Raw genomic sequence first — 22,053 nt, 5'->3', positions numbered from 1 at the left:
TTTTGGCCCATTCTCAATCTCCAAATGTTAAACAAATACATTTGGGTCCCACGGTTCCACATGGAGACATTACGCTCCATAGTTTTGGCCATGGAACCACGGGATTACATGGTATCTCTGGATATACAAGATGCTTACCTGCATGTGCCAATAGCATTGTCCCATCAGTGTTACCTCAGGTTCGCTATCCTCCAGCAACATTTTCAATTCCAGGCATTACCCTTTGGGTTAGCCACAGCCCCCAGAGTATTTACCAAGATCATGGTGGTTATGGCAGCTTGTCTCCGCAAGCAGGGGATAAGAATCTTTCCATACCTCGACGATATTTTAATCCTGGGACAATCCCAGGAAATGCTCTTGAGCCATCTCCAACAGACAATAACTTGTCTACAGAAACACGGATGGCTCATAAATTGGGCAAAGTAGTCTCTGATTCCGTCACAACGGATGATTCACTTAGGGGCTGTATTGGATTCAAGTCTGCAGAAAATATTTTTACCTGTGGAAAAGATATCCAAGGTGCAGTTAATGATTCAGGAATTGTTGCAGTCAAACAATATCAGTTCATAAGGCAATGCGAGTGATGGGATTGATGGTGTCAACATTCGACATGCTGGAATATGCACAATTCCACTCAAGACCTTTACAACATTTGATTCTGACCAAATGGAATGGAGTACATTAGACAATAAAGAAACAAATGATGGTACTTCCAGTAAAGGTAAAAAGGTTGTTAGCCTGGTGGCTACAGGCATGCCATCTAGACAAGGGGAGACCCTTTAGGATATCAGATTGGGAGATCCTGACCACGGATGCCAGTGTTCAAGGCTGGGGAGCAGTGTCCGGGAATTCATGGTTCCAGGGACAATGGACCACAGAAGAAAGTTGCCTGCCAATAAATCTGTTGGAACTCCAGGCCATATACATGGAACTGGTTCAGGCAAAGGTCACTCTTCAAGGAAAACCAGTCCAGATCCGCTCGGACAATGCAACGGCAGTAGCGTACCTCAACCATCAGGGAGGAACTTGCAGCCAAAGAGCAATGAAGGAGGTAAGTCACATACTAAAGTGGGCAGAACTCCATCTTCCAGCATTGTCCGCAGTGTTCGTCCCAGGAGTCCTAAACTGGGAAGCGGACTTTCTCAGTCGACACACCATTCAAGCAACCGAATGGGCTCTACATCCGGAAGTATTTCAGACTCTGGTAAACAAGTGGGGTTTGCCAGAGATAGATCTCATTGTGTCCCGTCTGAACAACAAAGTTCCGGTATACGGGTCAAGAACAAAAGACCCCGGAGCGATCTTTGTGGACGCTCTGTCAGTGAAATGGGAATTTCATCTGGCTTATCTGTTTCCTCCAATTATCCTGATACCCAGGGTGGTGAGGAAAATAAAACAAGCAAAGGGGGCCGTGATTCTAATAGCTCCGCTTGGCCCAGAAGGCATTGGTACATAGATCTGCAGAGGATGTCGATGGATGCTTCAATTCTGCTCCCTCAACCTCCAGATCTACTAATGCAGGGTCCCTGTTATCACAGGCATCTGGATCGGCTGTCTTTGAGGCATGGCTGTTGAAACCTCTATCCTAAAGTCAAGAGGTTTTTCACAACAGGTAATTCAAACAATGCTTAGAGCAAGGAAACCCTCTTCTGCTTGCATTTATCACCGAATATGGCATGCCTACATTCATTGCTGCAGTGAAAAAAGTATGGATCCAAGATCTTTCAGAGTATCCAGAATCTTAGATTTCCTTCAGGCAGGAATGGATAAGGGTTTGAAGGTGGCTTCCTTGAGAGTTCAAGTTTCAGCATTGTCTGTATGGTTTCAAAAGAAAATTGCTACTTTACAAGATGTGCGTACTTTTTTCCAGGGAATGCTGCGCATTCAACCACCTTTTGTTCCTCCTGTAGTACCTTGGGATTTTAGTCTGGTCCTCAAAGCCCTTCAAGGGGCTCCATTTGAGCCACTTAAGAAAGTGGATCTTAAATGGTTAACAGCTAAAGTACTCTTTCTACTGACTATGGCATCAGCCAGAAAAGTATCAGATTTAGGAGCACTGTCATGTAATATTCCTTTTCTGATTTTCTATCCAGATAAAGCAGTTCTCAGAACGAAGTCTGGTTATCTTCCAAAGGTGGTCTCAAAGTTTCACCTTAACGAAGAAATTGTAGTCCCGGCTTTTCAGGTATCGGGACTGTCTGCGGGAGAAGCGTCGCTGGACGTAGTCCGTGCATTAAGAATCTACGTAGCTCGTACCAGTGCCATCAAAAAGACAGATTCTCTCTTCATTCTCTACGGATTTCACAAGAGAGGATGGCCTGCTACTAAACAGACGCTAGCAAGATGGCTTCGAATGACGATTTCAGGAGCATACTCTCAAGCTGATCTCCCTGTTCAGGCTAATGTCTCTGCTCACTCTACACATAAGGTAGGTCCTTCATATGCAGCACAACATGGTGCTTCAGCAGAACAGATATGTAAGGCAGCCACATGGTCGTCCATTAACACATTCATTAGACATTATGCCTTGGATACTTTTGCCACTCATGACGCTGAATTCAGGCGAAAGGTTCTCCTGTCTAATCAGGAGCGTCCCTACCACTAAAAATTTGCTTTGGGAAGTCCCAATGTTATCCTGTGTGGACCTTGCCGCAGAAATATACGTTATGGTAAGAACTTACCGTTGATAACGGTATTTCTCCTATGTCCACAGGTTTCCACAGGGATCCCACCCTGACGCACCTGATTTGAGAATCTTTATACTCACTAACCTCTTCGCTCTTGCATGGAAGGGTGTGCATGTGTGTTCTTCTCGCCTGAAAAGGGTTCTACATAATGCTCCTGCCTAAATGCTTTGGAAACAACTGATTTGACTGAGTCGGTGGGCGGGATTATATGGATGAGCCCGGTTTATCCTGGGAGGCCAGAAAGCTTGTGATCGTTTGGTGCCAATCCACTGTCGCTCTAGCATATCCCAATGTTATCCTGTGGAAACCTGTGGCCATAGGAGAAATACCATTATCAATGGTAAGTTCTTACCATAACGTATATTTCTTGTACGGAAGGGTGTGCATGTGTGTTCTTCTCGCCTGATTAGGGCTCTACATGATGCTCCTGGCTTGTGCTTTGGAATACAACTGATTTGACTGAGCCAGGAGGCGGGGATATATGGACGGGCCCGTTGCATGCTGGGAGGCCGGAAAGCTCTCATCGATTGGTGCCAATCCGCTGTTGCTTCATCAAATCCCCTTGTTATCCTGTGGACTTAGGAGAAATGCCATTATCAATGGTAAGTACTTACCATAACGTATATTTTAGGCACGAGTATGGGCATTCTCGGACAAAGCAGCTTGCTGAATTGAACAGCGCTGGGAACCTCCTTTGTGGTTCTATTAACTTCACAATCAATTGAATTGACCCCATTGTTTTATGAACTGTGTGGTTATAACTTCCCATCTTATGTGATGCACAATGTGGTTAGCTAACATTAAAACTGTAACGATATATCATGCCATACAGGAGAGTGTTGGGAGTCAAAATTGATGATCTGTAAATTGATCAAATTTATAATGAATTATCAATTGAATGTGATGGGTAAATGTGGTGCTGCTGATCTCTGCAGAACTTTTATTTGTTGCCAAACACTCCCAAAGGTCTGGAGTCCCAGCTGATAGGAGGAGTGTCTCACAGTCCTATTTATATTTCACGTCAGTATGGTTCAGCCAGAAGAAAATACACAGATGTACACTAATTTTGCATATCTTCCAACAATGGGGAGTTTGTAATCAGGTTGGGGGTATAATGGTGACATAGTGGGTGTGGAAACCTAATCCTCCAATCAGTGTTTTAAGTAAAACACCCTTCCATCTTCGGGCTGATGCCTGCAAACCACCACGGAAACTGAAACAATCATGCAGATCACAGGATTGAGGGGACTTTTGGTGGGAGATTCCACTCAAATCTGGACTTTTTTGCCAAAGCTGGGACAGTTTGGATTTATGCATTTTCTGTAATAAACCACATATGAAGGAAAGGTTAGATGGGCAGTTAGGGGCGTAACTAGAAATTTAGGAGCCTCATAGCAAAGTTTTGAAGGGAGACAAAATCTTAAGGAAGGGACATACTTCACTCCCAATATCGTCCTTAGAGGTAGATGATAGCAGGTTCCATAGTAAAATGGGTGGCACAGCTACCTAACCAAGCAACAGAGAGGCCCAATAGTGTCTGGTGCCCCTGGTCATTGAGGTAGCTCTGTGGTCATTGTTATCTTATTTGATCATATTGTAGCAAATAACTACCAAACATGGCAGTTATTTTTAGCATTAGCAGCATATCGATGAACAACATTATTATTGGGCGTATCCAATTACGGGTGAAGTTTTCGCTCCTGTGAGGTAGTGCAGCGACAGATGCAATGTACAGCAGCCCAGACTCACCAATTTTATTTGCCGGGCTGCGTACAATATTGTGCAGATTCGGGGGGGAGAGTGGGCTGTGATCGGGGTGCGATACATTTCAACGCCATTGCAATGGCAACTCTCACCCTTCATCTGCTATTGGAGTCCCCTACGTTGGCATTTTTAAGGGAAAATATATATATATATATATATATATATATATATATATATATATATATATATTCATTTACATATATTGTATGTCAAGTGATTTTTCGGTCTAACTTTTCTAGTTTTCTTTTATAGCATTAGCTGCAGAGCAACTGTTTTGACATTTTCAAAGGAAAAAGTTATCTGTAAAAATATACGAAATACTTTCTCTTTCTAACTTTTCTAGATTCACTAGAAAAATAAAATAAAGTTAAAACGCTGAATTTCTGAGTTATTAGAGAATATCTATTTTCCACCACTAGATGGCGAGAGATTTCATGTTTCTAGCTGTCAGTGTGCGGTGCTGCCGGGCGCTTCCTGTTCCTGTATCAACAAGGAAGTGCAGCAGCAGCAGCAGCAGCAGGAGCAGGGAGATAGACACAACCTGCAGTGTGTCAGGCAGAGTGACAGCTCCTCCATAGTAATTCACCATGCCAGGCTGTCTTCCTATACAGTGAGGGCTACGCGTACACACCAGTCAATGTGCTACATAGGAAACACGCAGCTTGTACATGGCACATTATGGCAGGCTGGGCTCCTCCTCGGCTGGATGATTTTATATTGACTGACAAACTGGGCAGCGGCACCTATGCCACCGTCTATAAGGCCTACAGGAAGGTAAATCTGCTCAGCCCAGCAGGAACAGAACAACATAAGATGCTTTGTGCTGTAGGAAAAGCTTTGCTGTGTGTGTACTGCTTGGGTGGGTTTTAAACTCCCTTTCGTCTTTGCCTAAACTGGTTCATGTAATTCCTCCAAAAACACCTATTACACTGCTTTAAATGTTTGTTCTAGTAACTACCCAAATGTTTGCTGTCTGTTTTCCCCTTCCTACATCATGTTTCTATAATACATGATCCCATGACCTCCCTATTTCTTATAACATTGTATCCACTGCTTAATTTATCCCATGCTTCAGCTGTCACTTCCTATAGCTCTTGCTCTAAGAGCTACCTCTGACTAAAAACATATGGAAATAAACTATGTAATTACCTAGGCGTAGTTAAAGCAATATCAACCATTCTACAAAATCTAGACCAATAGAATTAAGTACTTCGTTAATGAGTCTTTATAATCATTCTAGTGTATAAAATGTACCACCAATGCTTTTTCTAAAATGTTAGCGGAACACGCGTGAGGTAGTGGCCATTAAATGTGTCGGCAAGAAAAGTCTGAACAAAGTATCTGTGGAGAACCTTCTGACGGAGATTGAGATCTTGAAAACTGTCCATCACCCACATATCCTTGAGCTGAAGGACTTCCAGGTCAGAGTCCATGAATATGTACACACACACACACACACACACACACACACACACACACACACACACACACACACACACACACACACACACACACACACACCTACCTACCTATATATATATATATATATATATATATATATATATATATATATATATATATATATATATATATATTCCTTGACAGAAATCTTCCAGTTGACCAAAATGATTGATGCTTTTGAACTGTTTAAAGATGGACTGAACAAATAGTAACTGGTATGGTACAGGTTGAGTATCCCATATCCAAATATTCCGAAATACGGAATATTCCGAAATACGGACTTTTTTGAGTGAAAGTGAGATAGTGAAACCTTTGTTTTCTGATGGCTCAATGTACACAAACTTTGTTTAATACACAAAGTTATTAAAAATATTGTATTAAATGACCTTCAGGTTGTGTGTATAAGGTGTATATGGAACATAAATGAATTGTGTGAATGCACACACACTCTGTTTAATGCACAAAGTTATAAAAAAATATTGGATAAAATTACTATCAGGCTGTGTGTATAAGGTGTATATGTAACATAAATGCATTCTATGCTTAGATTTAGGTCCCATCGCCATGATATCTCATTATGGTATGCAATTATTCCAAAATACGGAAAAATCCCATATCCAAAATACCTCTGGTCCCAAGCATTTTGGATAAGGGAGACTCAACCTGTATTGGGAACATGTGAACATGAGTGGTGTACCATTTCTGCAGAAAGTTTTTTGTTTTTTTGGTGCATCCATCTTTTATTTATACATCCTTTATTTGAGTATCACACAAATACACACATACACATATATTTTCCTTGTATTTTTTGTCATACTCATTTTGATTATTGTCTTATTTCAGTGGGACCGGGATCACATATTCCTGATCACGGAGTACTGCGCAGGGGGAGACCTTTCCCGTTTTATCAGAACTCGAAGGATTCTGCCAGAGAAAGTTGCTCAGATCTTCCTGCAGCAACTCGGTGGGTAGTTCTCCTGTTTGCAGTCTTCCAATTTTAAAGCCATAATCCTCGCTCTCATACTTACAGGATCACTTTGTTGGCTTTCTCACTTTGCATTAAGCATAGAAACATAGAATTTGACGGCAGATAAGAACCACTTGGCCCATCTAGTCTACCCCTTTTATTTTTTCTCTTTAAGGTAATCTCAACCCTTTTTGAACCTTTAATTCTTTGTAAGGATATTCATATGCCTTTCCCAAGCATGTTTAAATGGCACTACAGTCTTAGCCTCTACCACCTCTGATGGGAGGCTATTCCACTTATCCACTACACTTTATGTGAAGTAATTTTGCCTTCAGTGTATGTTCTCGAGTTCTAATACTTCTCTTCCTTTGAAGAATGTTTCCCTCCTGAACTTTGTTAAGACCCTTGATATATTTGAAAGTTTTTATCATGTCCCCCCTTTCCCTTCTCTCCTCCAAACTTTACATGTTAAGATCTTTTAGCCTTTCCGGGTAAGTTTTGTGATGTAGGCCATGCACCATTTTAGTTGCCCTTCTTTGTACACTCCCTAATGTATTTATATCCTTCTGGAGATATGGTCTCCAGAACTGGACACCATTTTCCAGATGGGGCCATACCAATGACCTATACAGTGGCATTATTACTTCTTTTCTCTAGCATCCATAAGGGATATTGGGGACACATTAGTACGATGGGGTATAGATGGGGGTCCAAAGGAGCCAGTGCACTTTAAATTTCTTCAACTGGGTGTACTGTCTCCTCCCCTCTATGCCCCCTCCTACAGGTAGTTTAGAAAAAAGTGCCCTCAGGAGAGGATGCACACTCTGCTAGCTCCAGAGTTTTTCTTCAATTTATTTTAAACTTTTGTTTATTTCAGTATGCTGTTTGGGCAACAGCATACCTGCGCCGTGGGAGTTAGGGGAGGGGACGGTCACCGGCCTCCTGAGGTGCAGAGCCGCTTCCCCGCTGCAGGACCACTGTCCTGAGGGGTTGTTTGTTCAGCGGGGCACTGTGCCTTGGCTTTCGCAACCGCAACATGCCGCACACCCCTGACATAGCCTGAAGGTGATTGTCGGTGGTGAGTACACACTGGGGGCCCCGCTAGTGGGGGTCCCCCAGTTCTTGGTGCAGCAGCAGCGTGGGTGAGGCATACGGGTCCCTCCTGGGGGGATCCACTATAGCACCTGCATGAGACTGGCAACCAATGGCTGTACCTAGCATTCATGTATAGCTACAGCAGGTTTAGGAGACAAGGCCAGTATAAATATATATATATAGGTAGCTCCTTTGCCATTACGGGGGGCGGAGCTACATCAGAGCGGGCTCAGCAGCATTTTGACACCTTCCTCTGCATAAGCAGCAGCAGCCTTACACAGATCCTCCAGACTGTCACGCACTGGATCACTGGTACAGGGTTTAAAGTTAGGGGGAGAGCCGCTATTTGTGCACAGATTAATTCCTCTGAGGGATTTACATTGTAAAAACAGTTCTCACGGTTAGATTGAAACACTGACAACCTCACTGGGGCTCTGCAGCATGGTGTGTGCTGGGTCCTCTCTTATTTGTGTCTCCTCTCGCATGCAATAGGACAGGCTTGCATTATTATCAGTCTGTTGTATGTGTACTGTGTGTTTTCATAATGGTAAAATAAAAGTTATGTAGCGTGTGTCATACCAGATTTTCCCCTCTCTCATCTGATTCCATATCATGTGAGCAGTGTAGTCAATGCTCACAAAATGCTGAGGACCATGAGGGGAAGAGTCATGAGCCCACCTAGCTGGGGGCTATCAAACTATGATCAAAACTATGATGTCTGATATGTAAGCTCAGCTCACTGCCAATGATAATAAAACACAAGAACTGCAAAAAGCAGTAGCAGATCTAGCTGCCAGGGCTGGTGTCTCCCATCCCCCCTGTCTTATACAGTTGCACAAAAACGTGCTTCGCCTGCAATTCTATCAGATTCTGATGATGATGTACAGAATGATGAGGACGGTGTAGATCCCTTAAGTGGGGATTCCACTCCTACACAGGGTATTGAACCCCTCATTTTAGCTATTCGGGATATGCTAAAGCTCACCCTGGATGACGCTGCAAATCAGCAGTCGTTTTTCAGATAAAAAATATCAGGTGTCAAAACGGTTTTTGCATACATTCCCCTTTGCCCCTGAGGGTAGAAAATTTTGGGAAGAATCTCTGGCTGTATACGTTTCAGTCTTTCGCCTCTTTAAGAAGGCGGTACTCCCAGCTCTGGGCTCCTTTAATGTAAATGATCTGGGGGTTAGGAAAATTGAAGCTACACTGAAATCCATCTACATTGCTGCAGGCGTATCTCAAAGACCGGTTATTGCAGGTTGTTGGATGACACATGCAATTTACTCCTGGGCTACTCAAATTCAGGAGGGTCTCTCGGGTGACATGACCCTAGTTACTATGGTGACTTTCCTAAAACACTTTCAGGACACGGCAAGAGTCCTTTGTGACTCCCTAAAAGTGATTGGCAATATTAATGCTAGGACTACTGCTATGGCGGTGTCAATACGCAGAGCCATATGGTTACGTCAGTGGATTGCAGATGCTGACTCCAAACGCAATGTGTAATCTCTTCCCTTTTCAGGTGAATGGCTTTTCGGAGGCGAATTGAATGCATGGATCTCCAAAGCTACTGCTGGCAAATCCGCGTTTCTCTCTTCGGGGGCCCCGTCAGCTAGACGTACCAACCCGGGACCGTCTACTCAGTCCTTTCGGTCCACCAGATTTTTATCTAGGGCCAGAGGTGCATCAAATGCAGCTAGAGGCACCAGGAGTAAACCTAAGAAACCAGCTGTTGCCGGCTCTCAAGAACAGAGCACCAGTTCAGCTTCTGCAAAGACCTCAGCATGACGGTGCCCATCCACCCTGGGAGGATTTCCAGGTGGGAGCCCGGCTACGTCACTTCAGCCACATCTGGGTAAGTTCCTGCCAGGACGCCTGGGTAAGGGACCTTATTTCTCAGGATTACAAGCTGGAGTTCATTGGTGCTCCTTCCCAATGATTTTTCAAATCAAGCTTACCAGCTTTGGAAAATATTCATGTTACACTGCTACAGGCCATCACAAAGTTGGTCTGGTCCCAAGTCATTGTTCCAGTTCCCCTGCAACAGCAAGGGAAAGGTTACTACTCCAGTCTGTTTGTTGTGCCAAAACCAGACGGTCTGTGAGGCCGATTTTGAACCTGAAGTCCTTGAATCCTTACCTAAAGGTTTTCAAATTCAAGATGGAATCTTTGAGAACAGTGATCGTAGGCCTGGAACGTCAGGAATTCTTAGTGTCCTTGGATATCAAGGACGCCTACCTTCATATCCCAATTTGGCCTCCCCATGAGGCCTATTTGAGATTCGCCCTGCTGAACGATCACTACCAGTTCCAGGCGTTACCGTTTGGCCTGTCACATGTCCGAGAGTGTTCACGAAGGTGATGGCGGAAGTTATGTTCCAGCTCAGGGTCCAGGGGGTCAATGTGGTCCCTTACCTGGACGATCTCCTGATGAAGGCGAGTTCCAGGGAGCGCCTACTGCTCCGTATAGATCGCACTATACACCTTCTGTCACACCTTGGGTGGATCCTCAATCTACAGAAGTCCCACCTGGAGCCATCTGAGTGGCTCCTGTTTCTGGGAATGCTACTGGATACTGTAGCGCAGAAAGTGTTCCTCCTAGAGGACAAAGTGAGAACTCCCCAGGAAATGGTTTGCATGGTTCTCCGACCAACTCGGGTATCCATTCATCTTTGCATAAGATTATTGGGAAAGATGGTAGTCTCGTACGAGGCCATTCAGTATGGACGGTTCCATGCCAGACCCTTTCAACTGGACATCCTGAACAAGTTGTCCGGTTCCCATATTCAGATGCCCCGTATGATTCAACTGTCACCCCGGGCCAGGATTTCACTCCGGTGGCGGCTGCAGTCTTCCAATCTCCAAGAAGGTCAACGCTTCGGAATTCAGGATTGGATTCTCCTCACTACCGATGCGAGTCTGCGAGGATGAGGAGCTGTCACCCAAGAGGTGCAGTTCCAATGAAGGTGGTCTGCCCAAGAGGCCCTACTTCCGATCAACATCCTGGAACTTTGGGCTATCTACGATGCCCTGATTCAGGCCTCCCTTCTGCTCTGGGATCCTCCTATTCCGTTGATCCCGAAGGTGCTCAAGAGTATCTGGCATCAAGGAGTACAAGCAATTCTGCTTGCCCCGGAGAGCGTTATACGTGGATCTTTTGGACATGTCCGTTGAAGACCCTTGGCCTCTACCACTCAGAAGAGATCTTCTTCAACAAGGACCCCGGACTTACGGCGTCTTCGTTTGACTGCATGGAGGATGAGCGGAGCATCCTAGCTCACAAGGGCCTTTCCTAAAAGGTTATTGCAACCATGGTTCAGGCCAGGAAACCTGTGACGTCAAAACGCTATCATCATATCTGGAGAAGCTATGGCCCTCATTCCGAGTTGTTCGCTCGCAAGCTGCTTTTAGCAGCTTTGCACACGCTAAGCCGCCGCCTACTGGGAGTGAATCTTAGCTTCTTAAAATTGCGAACGAAAGATTCTCAAAATTGCGATTACACACCTCTTAGCAGTTTCTGAGTAGCTTCAAACTTACTCGGCATCTGCGATCAGTTCAGTGCTTGTCGTTCCTGGTTTGACGTCACAAACACACCCAGCGTTCGCCCAGACACTCCTCCGTTTCTCCAGCCACTCCCGCGTTTTTCCCAGAAACGGTAGCGTTTTTTCACACACACCCATAAAACGTCCAGTTTCCGCCCAGAAACACCCACTTCCTGTCAATCACATTACGATCACCAGAACGAAGAAAAAACCGTGAGTAAAATTCCTAACTGCATAGCAAATTTACTTGGCGCAGTCGCAGTGCAAACATTGCGCATGCGCACTAAGCGGAAAATCGCTGCGATGCGAAGAAATTTACCGAGCGAACAACTCGGAATGACCCCCTATGTCTCTTGGTGCGAGGAACGCATGTATCCGCCTGCAGTGTTTCACTTGGGACGTTTCCTGCAGGCTGGTGTGGATAAGAGCTTACGTCTGGGTTCCATTAAGGTCTAGATTTCAACTCTCTCCATTTTCTTTCAAAAGAAATTGCCAGTGTTGCCAGAGGTTCAGAGCTTCTTGCAAGGAGTACTCCATATACAACCTCCTTTTGTGCTGCCTACGGCACCCTGGGATTTGGATGTAGTGTTGAAATTTCTACAGTCCTCCTGGTTTGAACCTCTGATGATGGTAGAAGTACCTCACGTGGAAGACTGTGATGTTACTGGCCCTGGCTTCTGCTAGACGTGTCTCAGAATTGGGGGCCTTATCGTATAAAAGTCCGTACTTGGTCTTTTACGAGGACAGAGCGGAGCTCCGGACTAGACAGCAGTTCCTGCCAAAGGTTGTTTTGGCGTTTCATCTGAATCAGCCTATTGTGATTCCGTCCTGTTCTGATGCTTCTGCTCTTCCAGAGACATTGGATGCTGTGCGTGCCTTGAAGATCTACGTCAAGCGTACAGCTTGGATTAGGAAAACTGATTCCTTGTTTGTGCTCTATGATGCGCAAAAAAGGGGTTGCCCTGCTTTTAAGCAGTCCATTGCTCGTTGAATTCGACTTACTATCCAACAGGCCTGTGTATCGGCAGCCTTACCTGCTCCTAAGTCTCTAAAAGCCCACTCTACTAGATCTTTGGGCTCTTCCTGGGCTGCTGCCTGTGGAGTCTCGGCCTTGCAACTGTGCTGGGCTGCTACCTGGTCGGGGGAGAACACCTTTGTGAAGTTCTACAAGTTTGATACCCTGGCCAAAGAGGATACCCAGTTTGAGCAAGCGGGGGGCTGCAGATGTCTCTGCATGTTCCCGCCCGTTCTGGAAGTTTTGGGACATCCCCATCATACTAATGTGTCCCCAATATCCCTTATGGATGTTAGAGAAAATAGGATTTGAAATACCTGCCTGTAAATCCTTTTCTCATAGTCCATAAGGGATATTGGACACCCGCCTCTGTGCGGTGACTTTCTGCAGGTTCTCTGTTAGATGTTACTTGTTCAGCAGTTGCTGTTTATGTTGCCAGCTGTTGCTGGCCCAGTTGTGTTATGGTGTGCTGGTGTGTAAATCTCACCACACTTCTCATTGTTATGTTCCTTCTCTCAAGTATGTCATTTCTCCTTCGGGCACTGTTTTACCTATAACTGCCTGTTGGAGGGGGCATAGAGGGGAGGAGCTAGCACACCCAGTGGAAGAAATTAAAGTGCACTGGCTCCTTTGGACCCCGTCTATACCCCATCGTACTAATGTGTCCACAATATCCCTTATGGACTACGAGAAAAGGATTTACTGGCAGGTATTTAAAATCCTATTTTTTCCTGCTACTGTGATTCCTCTCTGACTTGCCTTTCTCATTGCTTTGTTGCATTGCTTTCCTGCCTTCAAGTCACTTGAAATAGTGACTCCTAAATCCCTTTCCTCCTCAGTAGTTTCCATTATAGTACCCTTCATACTATATTAAGTATCAAGGATTTTTGTGTTTTGCACATGTGCTTTCTTACCTTTTATTCATGTTTCAGTATTGTTGGCTTATGATAAGTTCCAGTCCCTTGCTCTCTGTATTCTTACTTTGTTCCTCCTATTTTTTGGCACTTTGGTACTGCAATTTTACTTAATTTCTTATTTCTTTAACATCCATAAGGGATATTGGGGGAATCTAGTACGATGGGGTATAGATTGGGTCCGAAGGAGCCGGTGCACTTTAAATTTCTTCAGCTGGGTGTGCTGGCTCCTCCCCTCTATGCCCCCTCCCTCAGGCAGTTTAGAAAAAAGTGCCCCTCAGGAGAGGATGCACACTCTGGCGCTCCAGAAAGTTTTCTTCAGTTTCTTTTCAATCTTTGTTATTTTTGGTATGCTGTTTGGGCAACAGCACACCTGCACCGTGGGAGTTAGAGGGGGTGGGGACAGTTACCGGCCTTGCAAGGTGTCAGAGCCGCTTCCCCGCTGCAGGACCGCCGTCCTGAGGGGTTGTTGTACAGCGGGGCACTACGCCTTGGCGGTCACAATCGCAGTACGCCGCACACCCCTAACAAAATCCTGAAGGTGACATCAGTGGTGAGTACAAACCAGAGGAACCGCTAGCGGGGTCCCCTGGTTCATGGTGCGGCAAAATGCTGGGGTGGCATACGGGCCCCTCCTGGGGGGGACCCGCTATAGCCCCCTTGTGTACACTGGCAGCATTGAGTAAAACTAGAACTTGTGTGATGTTTTATACTCAGGGAGACTTTTGCCAGTATAAAGATTACTGAAACTCTGGCTCCATTACAGGGGGCGAAGCTTCTGCAGAGCGAGACCAGCGGTGTTTTGACGTCTTCCTCTGCTTACAGCTGCAGCAGCAGGCACACACAGCTCTGCCAGACACTCAGGATACGCAGGAAAACTGGTACAGGGGTGTAACGAAGGGAGAGAGCCGCTATTGTACACAATCTGTGTCCTGAAAGGGCAAAAACTCCAGTGTTTCACTATGATATAACTGCTTGCAGCCTCACTGGGGCTGTTTAGTTTGGGTGTGCTGTCTCCCTCTCACATACAGTAAGGACAGGCTTGCTATTGTATTACTTGTCTGTGTGTATGTGTATGTAAGGGTTGTTTACTGTAAACATGGTAAAACGCCAATTGTGCAGTGAATGTCGCACCAGATTCTCTCCCTCTACGTCTGGTTCAATATCATGTGAACAATGTAGTCAGCCCTCACAGCTCAGTGAGGGAACTGGGGGGGGAGGGTCAAGAGCCTTCCTGGCTAGGTGCCATAAAAACCATGATGTCGGATAGCTCATCACAGCTCACTGCTAATGCTTAGAAAACTGAACAGTTGCAGTAGGCTGTTGCAGACCTGGCTGCTAGGGCAGAGGCTCCGCAGCCCCCCTTCTCTAACTCAGGACCACTAAAACGTGGGTTACTTGCATTACTCTCAGATTCAGATGAGGAAATACAGGATGAGAGGGGGAATTGGATCCTGTTACTGGGGATTCCCCTTCTTCACAGGGTATTGAACCCCTCATTTTAGCTATACGAAACTTGTTAAAACGCCCTCTAGAGGACGCTGTGACACAGCAGTCATTTTTCTTCACACAAAACAAGCTCAGTGTCACTTTCCCTGATTCTGCAGAGTTAGATGACCTGGAAAAATCCAGATAAAAAATACCAAGTGTCAAAACGGTTTTTATACACTTTCCCATTTGCTCCTGAAGGCAGATAGTTTTGGGAAAAACCCCGGCTGTGGACGTATCAGTCTCGCACCTGTCTAAAAGGGTGGTATTGCCAGCCCTGGGCTCCTTCACCATAAAGGATTCTGGGGATAGGAAGATAGACTTCAGTATAGTCTCTATCTACACAGCAGTGGGTATGTCACAAAGAACGGTCATAGCAGGTTGCTAGATGACTCATGCCATTCATACATGGGCTACTCAGATTCAGGAGGGTCTCTTGCGGGATATGCCCCTGGTCACTATGGTGACTCTCCTGAAGCACATACAGGACACTGCATATGTCCTGTGTGACTCTCTCAAGGAGATAGGCAATATTAATGCTAGGACTGCTGCTATGGCAGTGTCGGTGCGCAGGGCTTTGTGGTTGCGTCAGTGGATAGCGGACGCAGAATCCAAGCGCAGTGTCGAGTCTCTCCCCTTTTTGGAGGAATGGCTCTTTGAGGTGGAATTGGATACGTGGATTTCTAAACTTTCTGCAGGGAAATCCACGTTTCTCCCCTCTGGGGCCCCGCTGACTAGACGTTCCTACCCAGGGCCGTCTAACCAGTCCTTTCGGTCTAACAGATTTTGATCTAGCGCCAGAGGTGCCTCCAATGCTGCTAGAGGCACCAGAGGTAAGACAAGAAAACCAGTGATCTCCGGTTCTCAGGAGAGCACCAGTGCAGGTTCCACTAAGGCCTCAGCATGACGGTGCCCACCCACCCCGAGGGGATCTCCAGGTGGGAGCTCGGCTGCGTCACTTCAGCCGCATCTGGGAAAGTTCCTGCCAGGATACCTGGGTCAAGAACCTCATTTCTCAGGGCTACAAGTTGGAGTTCAACAGTGCTCCTCCCAAACGATTTTTCAAATCAAGCTTACCAGCTTTGGAGGATACGCATGTTACACTGCAACAGGCCATCCTAAACTTGGTCCAATACCAAGTCATTGTTCCAGTGCCGCTGCAACAACAGGGAAAGGATTACTACTACAACCTGTTCGTGGTACCGAATCCGGACCGTTCAGTAAGGCCCATTTTAAATCTAAAATCCTTGTACTCTTACCTAAAGGTTTTCAAGTTCAAGATGGAATCCTTGCGAGCAGTGATTGCGGGCCTGGAAGAACGGGAGTTCATGGTCTCCCTGGATATAAAAGACGCCTATCTCCATACCCCGATTTGGCCACCGCATCAGGCTTACCTGAGGTTTGCCCTGCTGAACGATCACTACCAGTTCCAGGCGCTACCCTTCAGCCTGTCCACAGCTCCGAGGGTGTTCACGAAGGTGATGGCGGAGATGATGTTCCAACTCCGGGTCCAGGGGGTCAATGTTATCCCTTACCTGGATGAGCTGATAAAAGCAAGATCCAGGGAGCTTTTATTGCTCCATATAGACCGCACTATCCAGCTTCTGTCACACCATGGGTGGATCCTCAATTTACAGAAGTCCCACCTGGAGCCAACTCAGAGGCTCCTGTTCCTGGGATTGTTGCTGGATACTGTGGCCCAAAAAGTGTTCCTCCCAGAGGACAAGGTGAGAACACTTCAGGAGATGGTCCGCATGGTTCTCTGGTCTACTCCGGTATCCATCCATCTTTGCATAAAATTGTTGGGGAAAATGGTTGCCTCGTACGAGGCAATCCAGTATGGAAGGTTCCATGCAACGACTTTTCAATTTGATCTCCTGAGCAAGTAGTCTGGATCACATCTTCAAATGCACCGGATAATTTGGCTGTCACCTCAGGCCAGGATTTCTCTCCTGTGGTGGCTACAGTCCTCCAACCTACTGGAAGGCCGAAGTTTTGGGATTCAGGATTGAATCCTCCTCACGACAGATGCAAGTCTGAGAGGATGGGGAGCTGTCGCCCAGGGGGCTCAGTTCCAGGGCAGGTGGTCTGCCCACGAAGCCCTCCTCCCGATCAACATTATGGAACTTTGGGCGATCTACAATGCTCTGCTTCAGGCCTCTCCTCTGCTTAGGGATCACGCGATCCAGGTATAGTCCGACAAAGCCACAGCAGTGGCATACATCAATTGACAAGGAGGGACAAAAAGCAGGGCCTGCATGTGAGAGGTGTCAAAGATACTCCTCTGGGCAGAAAGAAATGCAAGAGCAATGTCTGCAATCTTCATTCTGGGAGTAGACAACTGGGAAGCAGACTTCCTGAGTCGCGCCGATCTCCACCCGGGAGAGTGGGGGCTTCACCATCAGGTGTTTCAGCAGACCATCGACCGGTGGGGCTTCCCACAAATAGACATGATGGCTGCTTGACTCAACAAGAAGCTTCGTTGGTATTGCTCACGAACCAGAGACCCTCAGGCGATGGCAGTAGATGTACTGACGTCGCCTTGGCCTTACCAGCTGGTCTACCTGTTTTCTCCGATTCCGTTGCTCCCAAGGGTGCTCAAATGAATCAGGGAGTCCAGGCAATTCTGATTGCCCCGGATTGGCCTCAGAGGGCTTGGTACGCGGATCTTCTGGATATGTCCGTCGAAGACCCTTGGCCTCTGCCACTGAGAAGAGATCTTCTTCAACAAGGACCGTTCGTCTACCCGGACTTACGGCATGGAGGTTGAGCGGAACATCCTAGCTCACAAGGGCCTTTCCAAAAAGGTTATTGCTACCATGGTGCAGGCCAGGAAACCTGTGACGTCAAAACACTATCATCATATCTGGAGGAGATATGTCTCTTGGTGCGAGGACTGTACATATCCTCCTGCGAAGTATCACTTGGGATGGTTCCTCCGTTTCCTACAGGCTGGTGTAGTTAAGGGCTTGCGTCTGGGTTCCATTAAGGTCCATATTTCAGCTCACTCAATTTTCTTCCAGAAGAAATTGGCAATATTGCCAGAAGTTCAGACCTTCTTGCAAAGGGTGCTTCACATTCAACCTCCTTTTGTGCCGCCCACGGCACCCTGGGTCTTGAATGTAGTGTTGAAATTTCTACAGTCCTCCTGGTTTGAATCTCTGACGACGGTAGAAGACAAATACCTCACTTGGAAGATGGTGATGTTATTGGCTCTGGCCTCTACTAGGCGTATCTCAGAATTGGTGGCCTTATCGTGTAAAAGCCCCAACTTGGTTTTTTATGAGGAAAGAGCGGAGCTCAGGACTAGGCAGCAGTTCCTGCCGAAGGTCGTTGCTGCGTTCCACTTGAATCAACCTATTGTGGTTCCATCAAGTTCTGGCACTTCTGCTCCTCTGGAGACATTGAATGCTGTGCGAGCCTTGAAGATCTATGTCAAGAGAACAGCTCGGATCAGAAAGACAGATTCCTTGTTCGTGCTATATGATGCGCAGAAAAAGGGTTTCCCTGCTTCTAAGCAATCCATTGCTCTTTGGCTTAGGCTTACTATCCAACAGACCTATGTGTCGGCAGCCTTACCTGTTCCGCAGTCTCTGAAGGCCCACTCTACAAGATCTGTCGGGTCTTCCTGGGTGGCTACCCGTGGAGTCTCGGACTTGCAACTATGCCGAGCTGCTACCTGGTCGGGGAAGAACACTTTTGTGAAGTTCTACAGGTTTGATACCCTGGCCAAAGAGGATTCCCAGTTTGGGCAGGTGGTACTGCAGACGTCTCATCACATTCCTGCCCGTTCTGGAAGCTTTGGGACGTCCCCATCATACTAGATTCCTCCAATATCCCTTATGGTGCTAGAGAAAATAGGATTTTAATTACCTACCGGTAAATTCTTTTCTCATGGTCCATAGTGCATTGGCTTTTCTGCAGGTTCTCTTTTCTATGGTTACCTGTTCAGCTATTGCTATTTTCTTACCAGCTGTTGCTGGTCGTTTTATGTTAGTGGTGTGCTGGTGTGTAAATCTCACTACTCGTTTGTTCCTTCTCTCAAGTATATCCTTTCTCCTTCGGGCACTATTTTACCTATAACTGCCTGTGGGAGGGGGCACAGAGGGGAGGAGCCAGCACACCCAGTTGAAGAAATTTAAAGTGCACCGGTTCCTTTGGATTCCATCTATACCCCATCGTACTTGATTCCCCCAATATCCCTTATGGACTACGAGAAAAGGATTTACCGGTAGGTAATTAAAATCCTATTTGTTTTTTCTTATATTGCCATCCTTCTGCACTATAAGCAGCTTGCAGGGAGGATCACATATATGTGTTGCGTTATTATCGCTCACTATTGCCTTATGTATTATGCAGCAAGTGCTTTGAAGTTCCTGCATGAGAAAAATATTTCACACTTGGACTTGAAGCCTCAGAATATTCTCCTTAGCAACCTGGATAGACCCCACCTCAAGTTGGCTGGTGAGTGTCAGCATCTCTTAGTACTAATAGAAAGAGCAGATGTATATAAAGCTAATATCACTTTAACCACTTAACTGACAATTTATTTTGCCAAAAACCGCTCTTTTTTTTTTTTATGAGTTAATTAGGTGAAGAACATGAATTTAACCCTATCCCAAATGATTTTAGTTAAAAAAAAACAAACAAACATTTTTTTTATTTATTTGTTTAAAAAAAAAAATGTTTCCACCCAAACATCAAAACATCGCGACCATCGCGGCTTTCATTTTGAAAGCTGGGACAGCCTCGAGGTATGCAGGGGGGGGGGGGTCTGGGGGCAGCTAGGGAGGGTTTATTTACACTCTCCAGCGGCTGCTATTGTCTGCAGCCGCTGGAGGGGGATGATCCTGTCGGCAGCACGGCAGACACAGGGGGAGAGTGCAGGGAGGCAGAGGGACCTTCCGGTCCCTCTGACAGTAGCAGCGGAGGGAAGTTTCCCTTCCGCTGCTAGCACTCTCTATCTGACTGGTCGCATCCTGTGCGACCAGGTCAGATAGAGCACTTGCAGGCATGGTCGCATCTGATGCGACCATGCCAGGCAAGTGGTTAAAGGGGTTGTAGTTCAGTTTCTACAATGTTATTTCAAACATTACTTTTTCTTCATGTTCTCTTTCTGTGCTTTGTAATCAGGTTTTATATAAGCTAGACAGATACAGTACACCTCAGCCCCAGCTCTGTTCCCAGGATTATTTACGGTAACTCCTAGAAAGTGGTCAATATATAAACAGTCAATAGGTCGACCCTCATAGAAGGTTAACATAGACAAAAGATCGACCAGTTCAAATGGTTGACATACATATGATCGATACTTGTCGATCCAACTTTGAAATTTTAATTTTTTTTGCATTTTTTTTTACACCTTTTTCATACTTTACAATCCAAGTGGACTACGATTGTGTATAGCAACCTGCGCCAAGCACAGCATTAGCGGAGCGAGGTACCGCTTCGCTCGCCATGCTGCGGGCAAGGTACACTAATTTGGGTTTCCTGTGCTCTTACGTGAAAACGAGACAGATAAAAATTGTTGTGTTGACCTTTTTTGTGTCAAACATTTCCTGTGTTAGCCTTTTCATGTCTCAATCTTTCATAGGTCGACCTTTTGTCATTGTCCACCTAATGCATGTTGATATGGGGACGACCTAATGACTGTAGACATTGTAGATCTTCCATACCACACCCCCTAGAAAGCAGCTCTCTGTTTTTCAAGGAAAGTACAGATATGGATGATTTTAATGCCTTAGTAAAAAACACATAAGCCTGAAGGCTAATGATGTGTATTTAGTGGAACTTACAGAAAATGCTATATATGCCAGTAAATTAAACTTATAAGTAAGTGGAAAATAAATTTGAATTTATTTATTGATTGACTCATTTACTGCCTAATCTCAAGTCTTGGATAGTTATGCATGAATAATCAGTAGGAGAGCGCTGTAGTACATACCTCCCATCACTTGTGTATGCAAAAAGAGGTATGGATGGGTCTCCCTTTGGGGACATGTCTAGCACTTCCGAAGTGCTAAGCCGCACCCTTCCCTCAGTTAAACACCACTTCAATGCTTCACTGATAAACGCAACATTGACATAGTCCTGATATCCTCATACTGGGACTGGCCATATCATACTATATAGCTGCTATGCACATAATGGTTTGACTCCTTTTACATATCGATATTCGGTATTCTCCACATAAAGTACTTTCTTTGTATTGCAGCTACAGACTGACCACTGGTTAGCAGTATGCATTCCACTGAACTTTAGATATGTGTGTGCATGTGATGAAGCTGATGCATGGTCTGAATTGCTAGTCTGACATCTTGGATCTATCTTCCTACTAGATTTTGGGTTTGCTCAGCACATGACATCACGGGATGAGAATCAATCACTGAGAGGATCTCCACTCTACATGGCCCCTGAGATGGTGTGTAGTAGGCACTACGATGCTCGTGTCGACCTCTGGTCTGTAGGGGTTATTCTGTATGGTAAGAAGGCAATTCAGAAATAATAACTGTATTCTGCTACTAGTTCATTCATGGAAATAGATACATAGGGGGGTATCCTATTATCCACAATCTATTTTCCCCTTGTGAAAAACTGCAGGATATCACGATCAATGACCAATGGGTTACAGGTTTTCATCGGGCGAAAACGGACTGCGATTGCACGATAACACATGGGATCAGGGTTAAGTCCCCAATCCCATGTGTTATTGCAGCTCCAGCAGCCACTTATCGCGGATTGTGCTTCGGGTGCCTGAGATAAGTGCCGGCATTGGGGGGAGGGGGGAGGAACACACTGCATCTGGACTATTAGGATAGCCCCCGGCGATACAATTACCCACAGTCATCGACCGCGGGTAATTGTATACCCCCCATAGAAATGTTGTAGCTGGATTTACGTCACCCCCTTAATAGTGTCCAGTGTACCCGTAATGTCCTGCCTTAGTATTTTGGGATGTACCTATATTTACTTTGTGTGCACATTCTGTGTGGAAGGAAATGTAGGCATTAGCGATGTATCCATATACACCTATCCTCTAATAGCCCAATTTAGCAAGCCAAGGAATTTGTGATTTAGCGGCACCAAAATATTAATCCTAAATACCTAGTACACTATGGGGG

At 45.7% G+C, this 22,053-nt stretch overlaps 1 protein-coding gene across 1 annotated transcript in view; it reads left to right on the top strand.

Annotated features, from left to right (window-relative positions):
- Positions 1–4,924: 4,924 nt before the first annotated feature.
- Positions 4,925–22,053, top strand: part of ULK3 (unc-51 like kinase 3) — a 103,414-nt gene continuing 86,285 nt past the window's right edge. The window contains exons 1-5 of the mRNA XM_063926376.1: positions 4,925–5,225; positions 5,732–5,872; positions 6,756–6,876; positions 19,292–19,396; positions 21,271–21,414. Of these exons, the coding sequence (XP_063782446.1) occupies positions 5,130–5,225; positions 5,732–5,872; positions 6,756–6,876; positions 19,292–19,396; positions 21,271–21,414 (607 nt within the window). The 5' untranslated portion in view covers positions 4,925–5,129. The remainder of the gene's footprint in view (positions 5,226–5,731; positions 5,873–6,755; positions 6,877–19,291; positions 19,397–21,270; positions 21,415–22,053) is intronic.

This window comes from Pseudophryne corroboree, chromosome 6 (assembly GCF_028390025.1).
Source record: "Pseudophryne corroboree isolate aPseCor3 chromosome 6, aPseCor3.hap2, whole genome shotgun sequence".
Lineage (NCBI taxonomy): Eukaryota > Metazoa > Chordata > Amphibia > Anura > Myobatrachidae > Pseudophryne > Pseudophryne corroboree.
The sequence above is the reverse complement of the archived record's forward strand: the minus strand, read 5'-3'. Positions and strand labels throughout refer to the sequence as shown.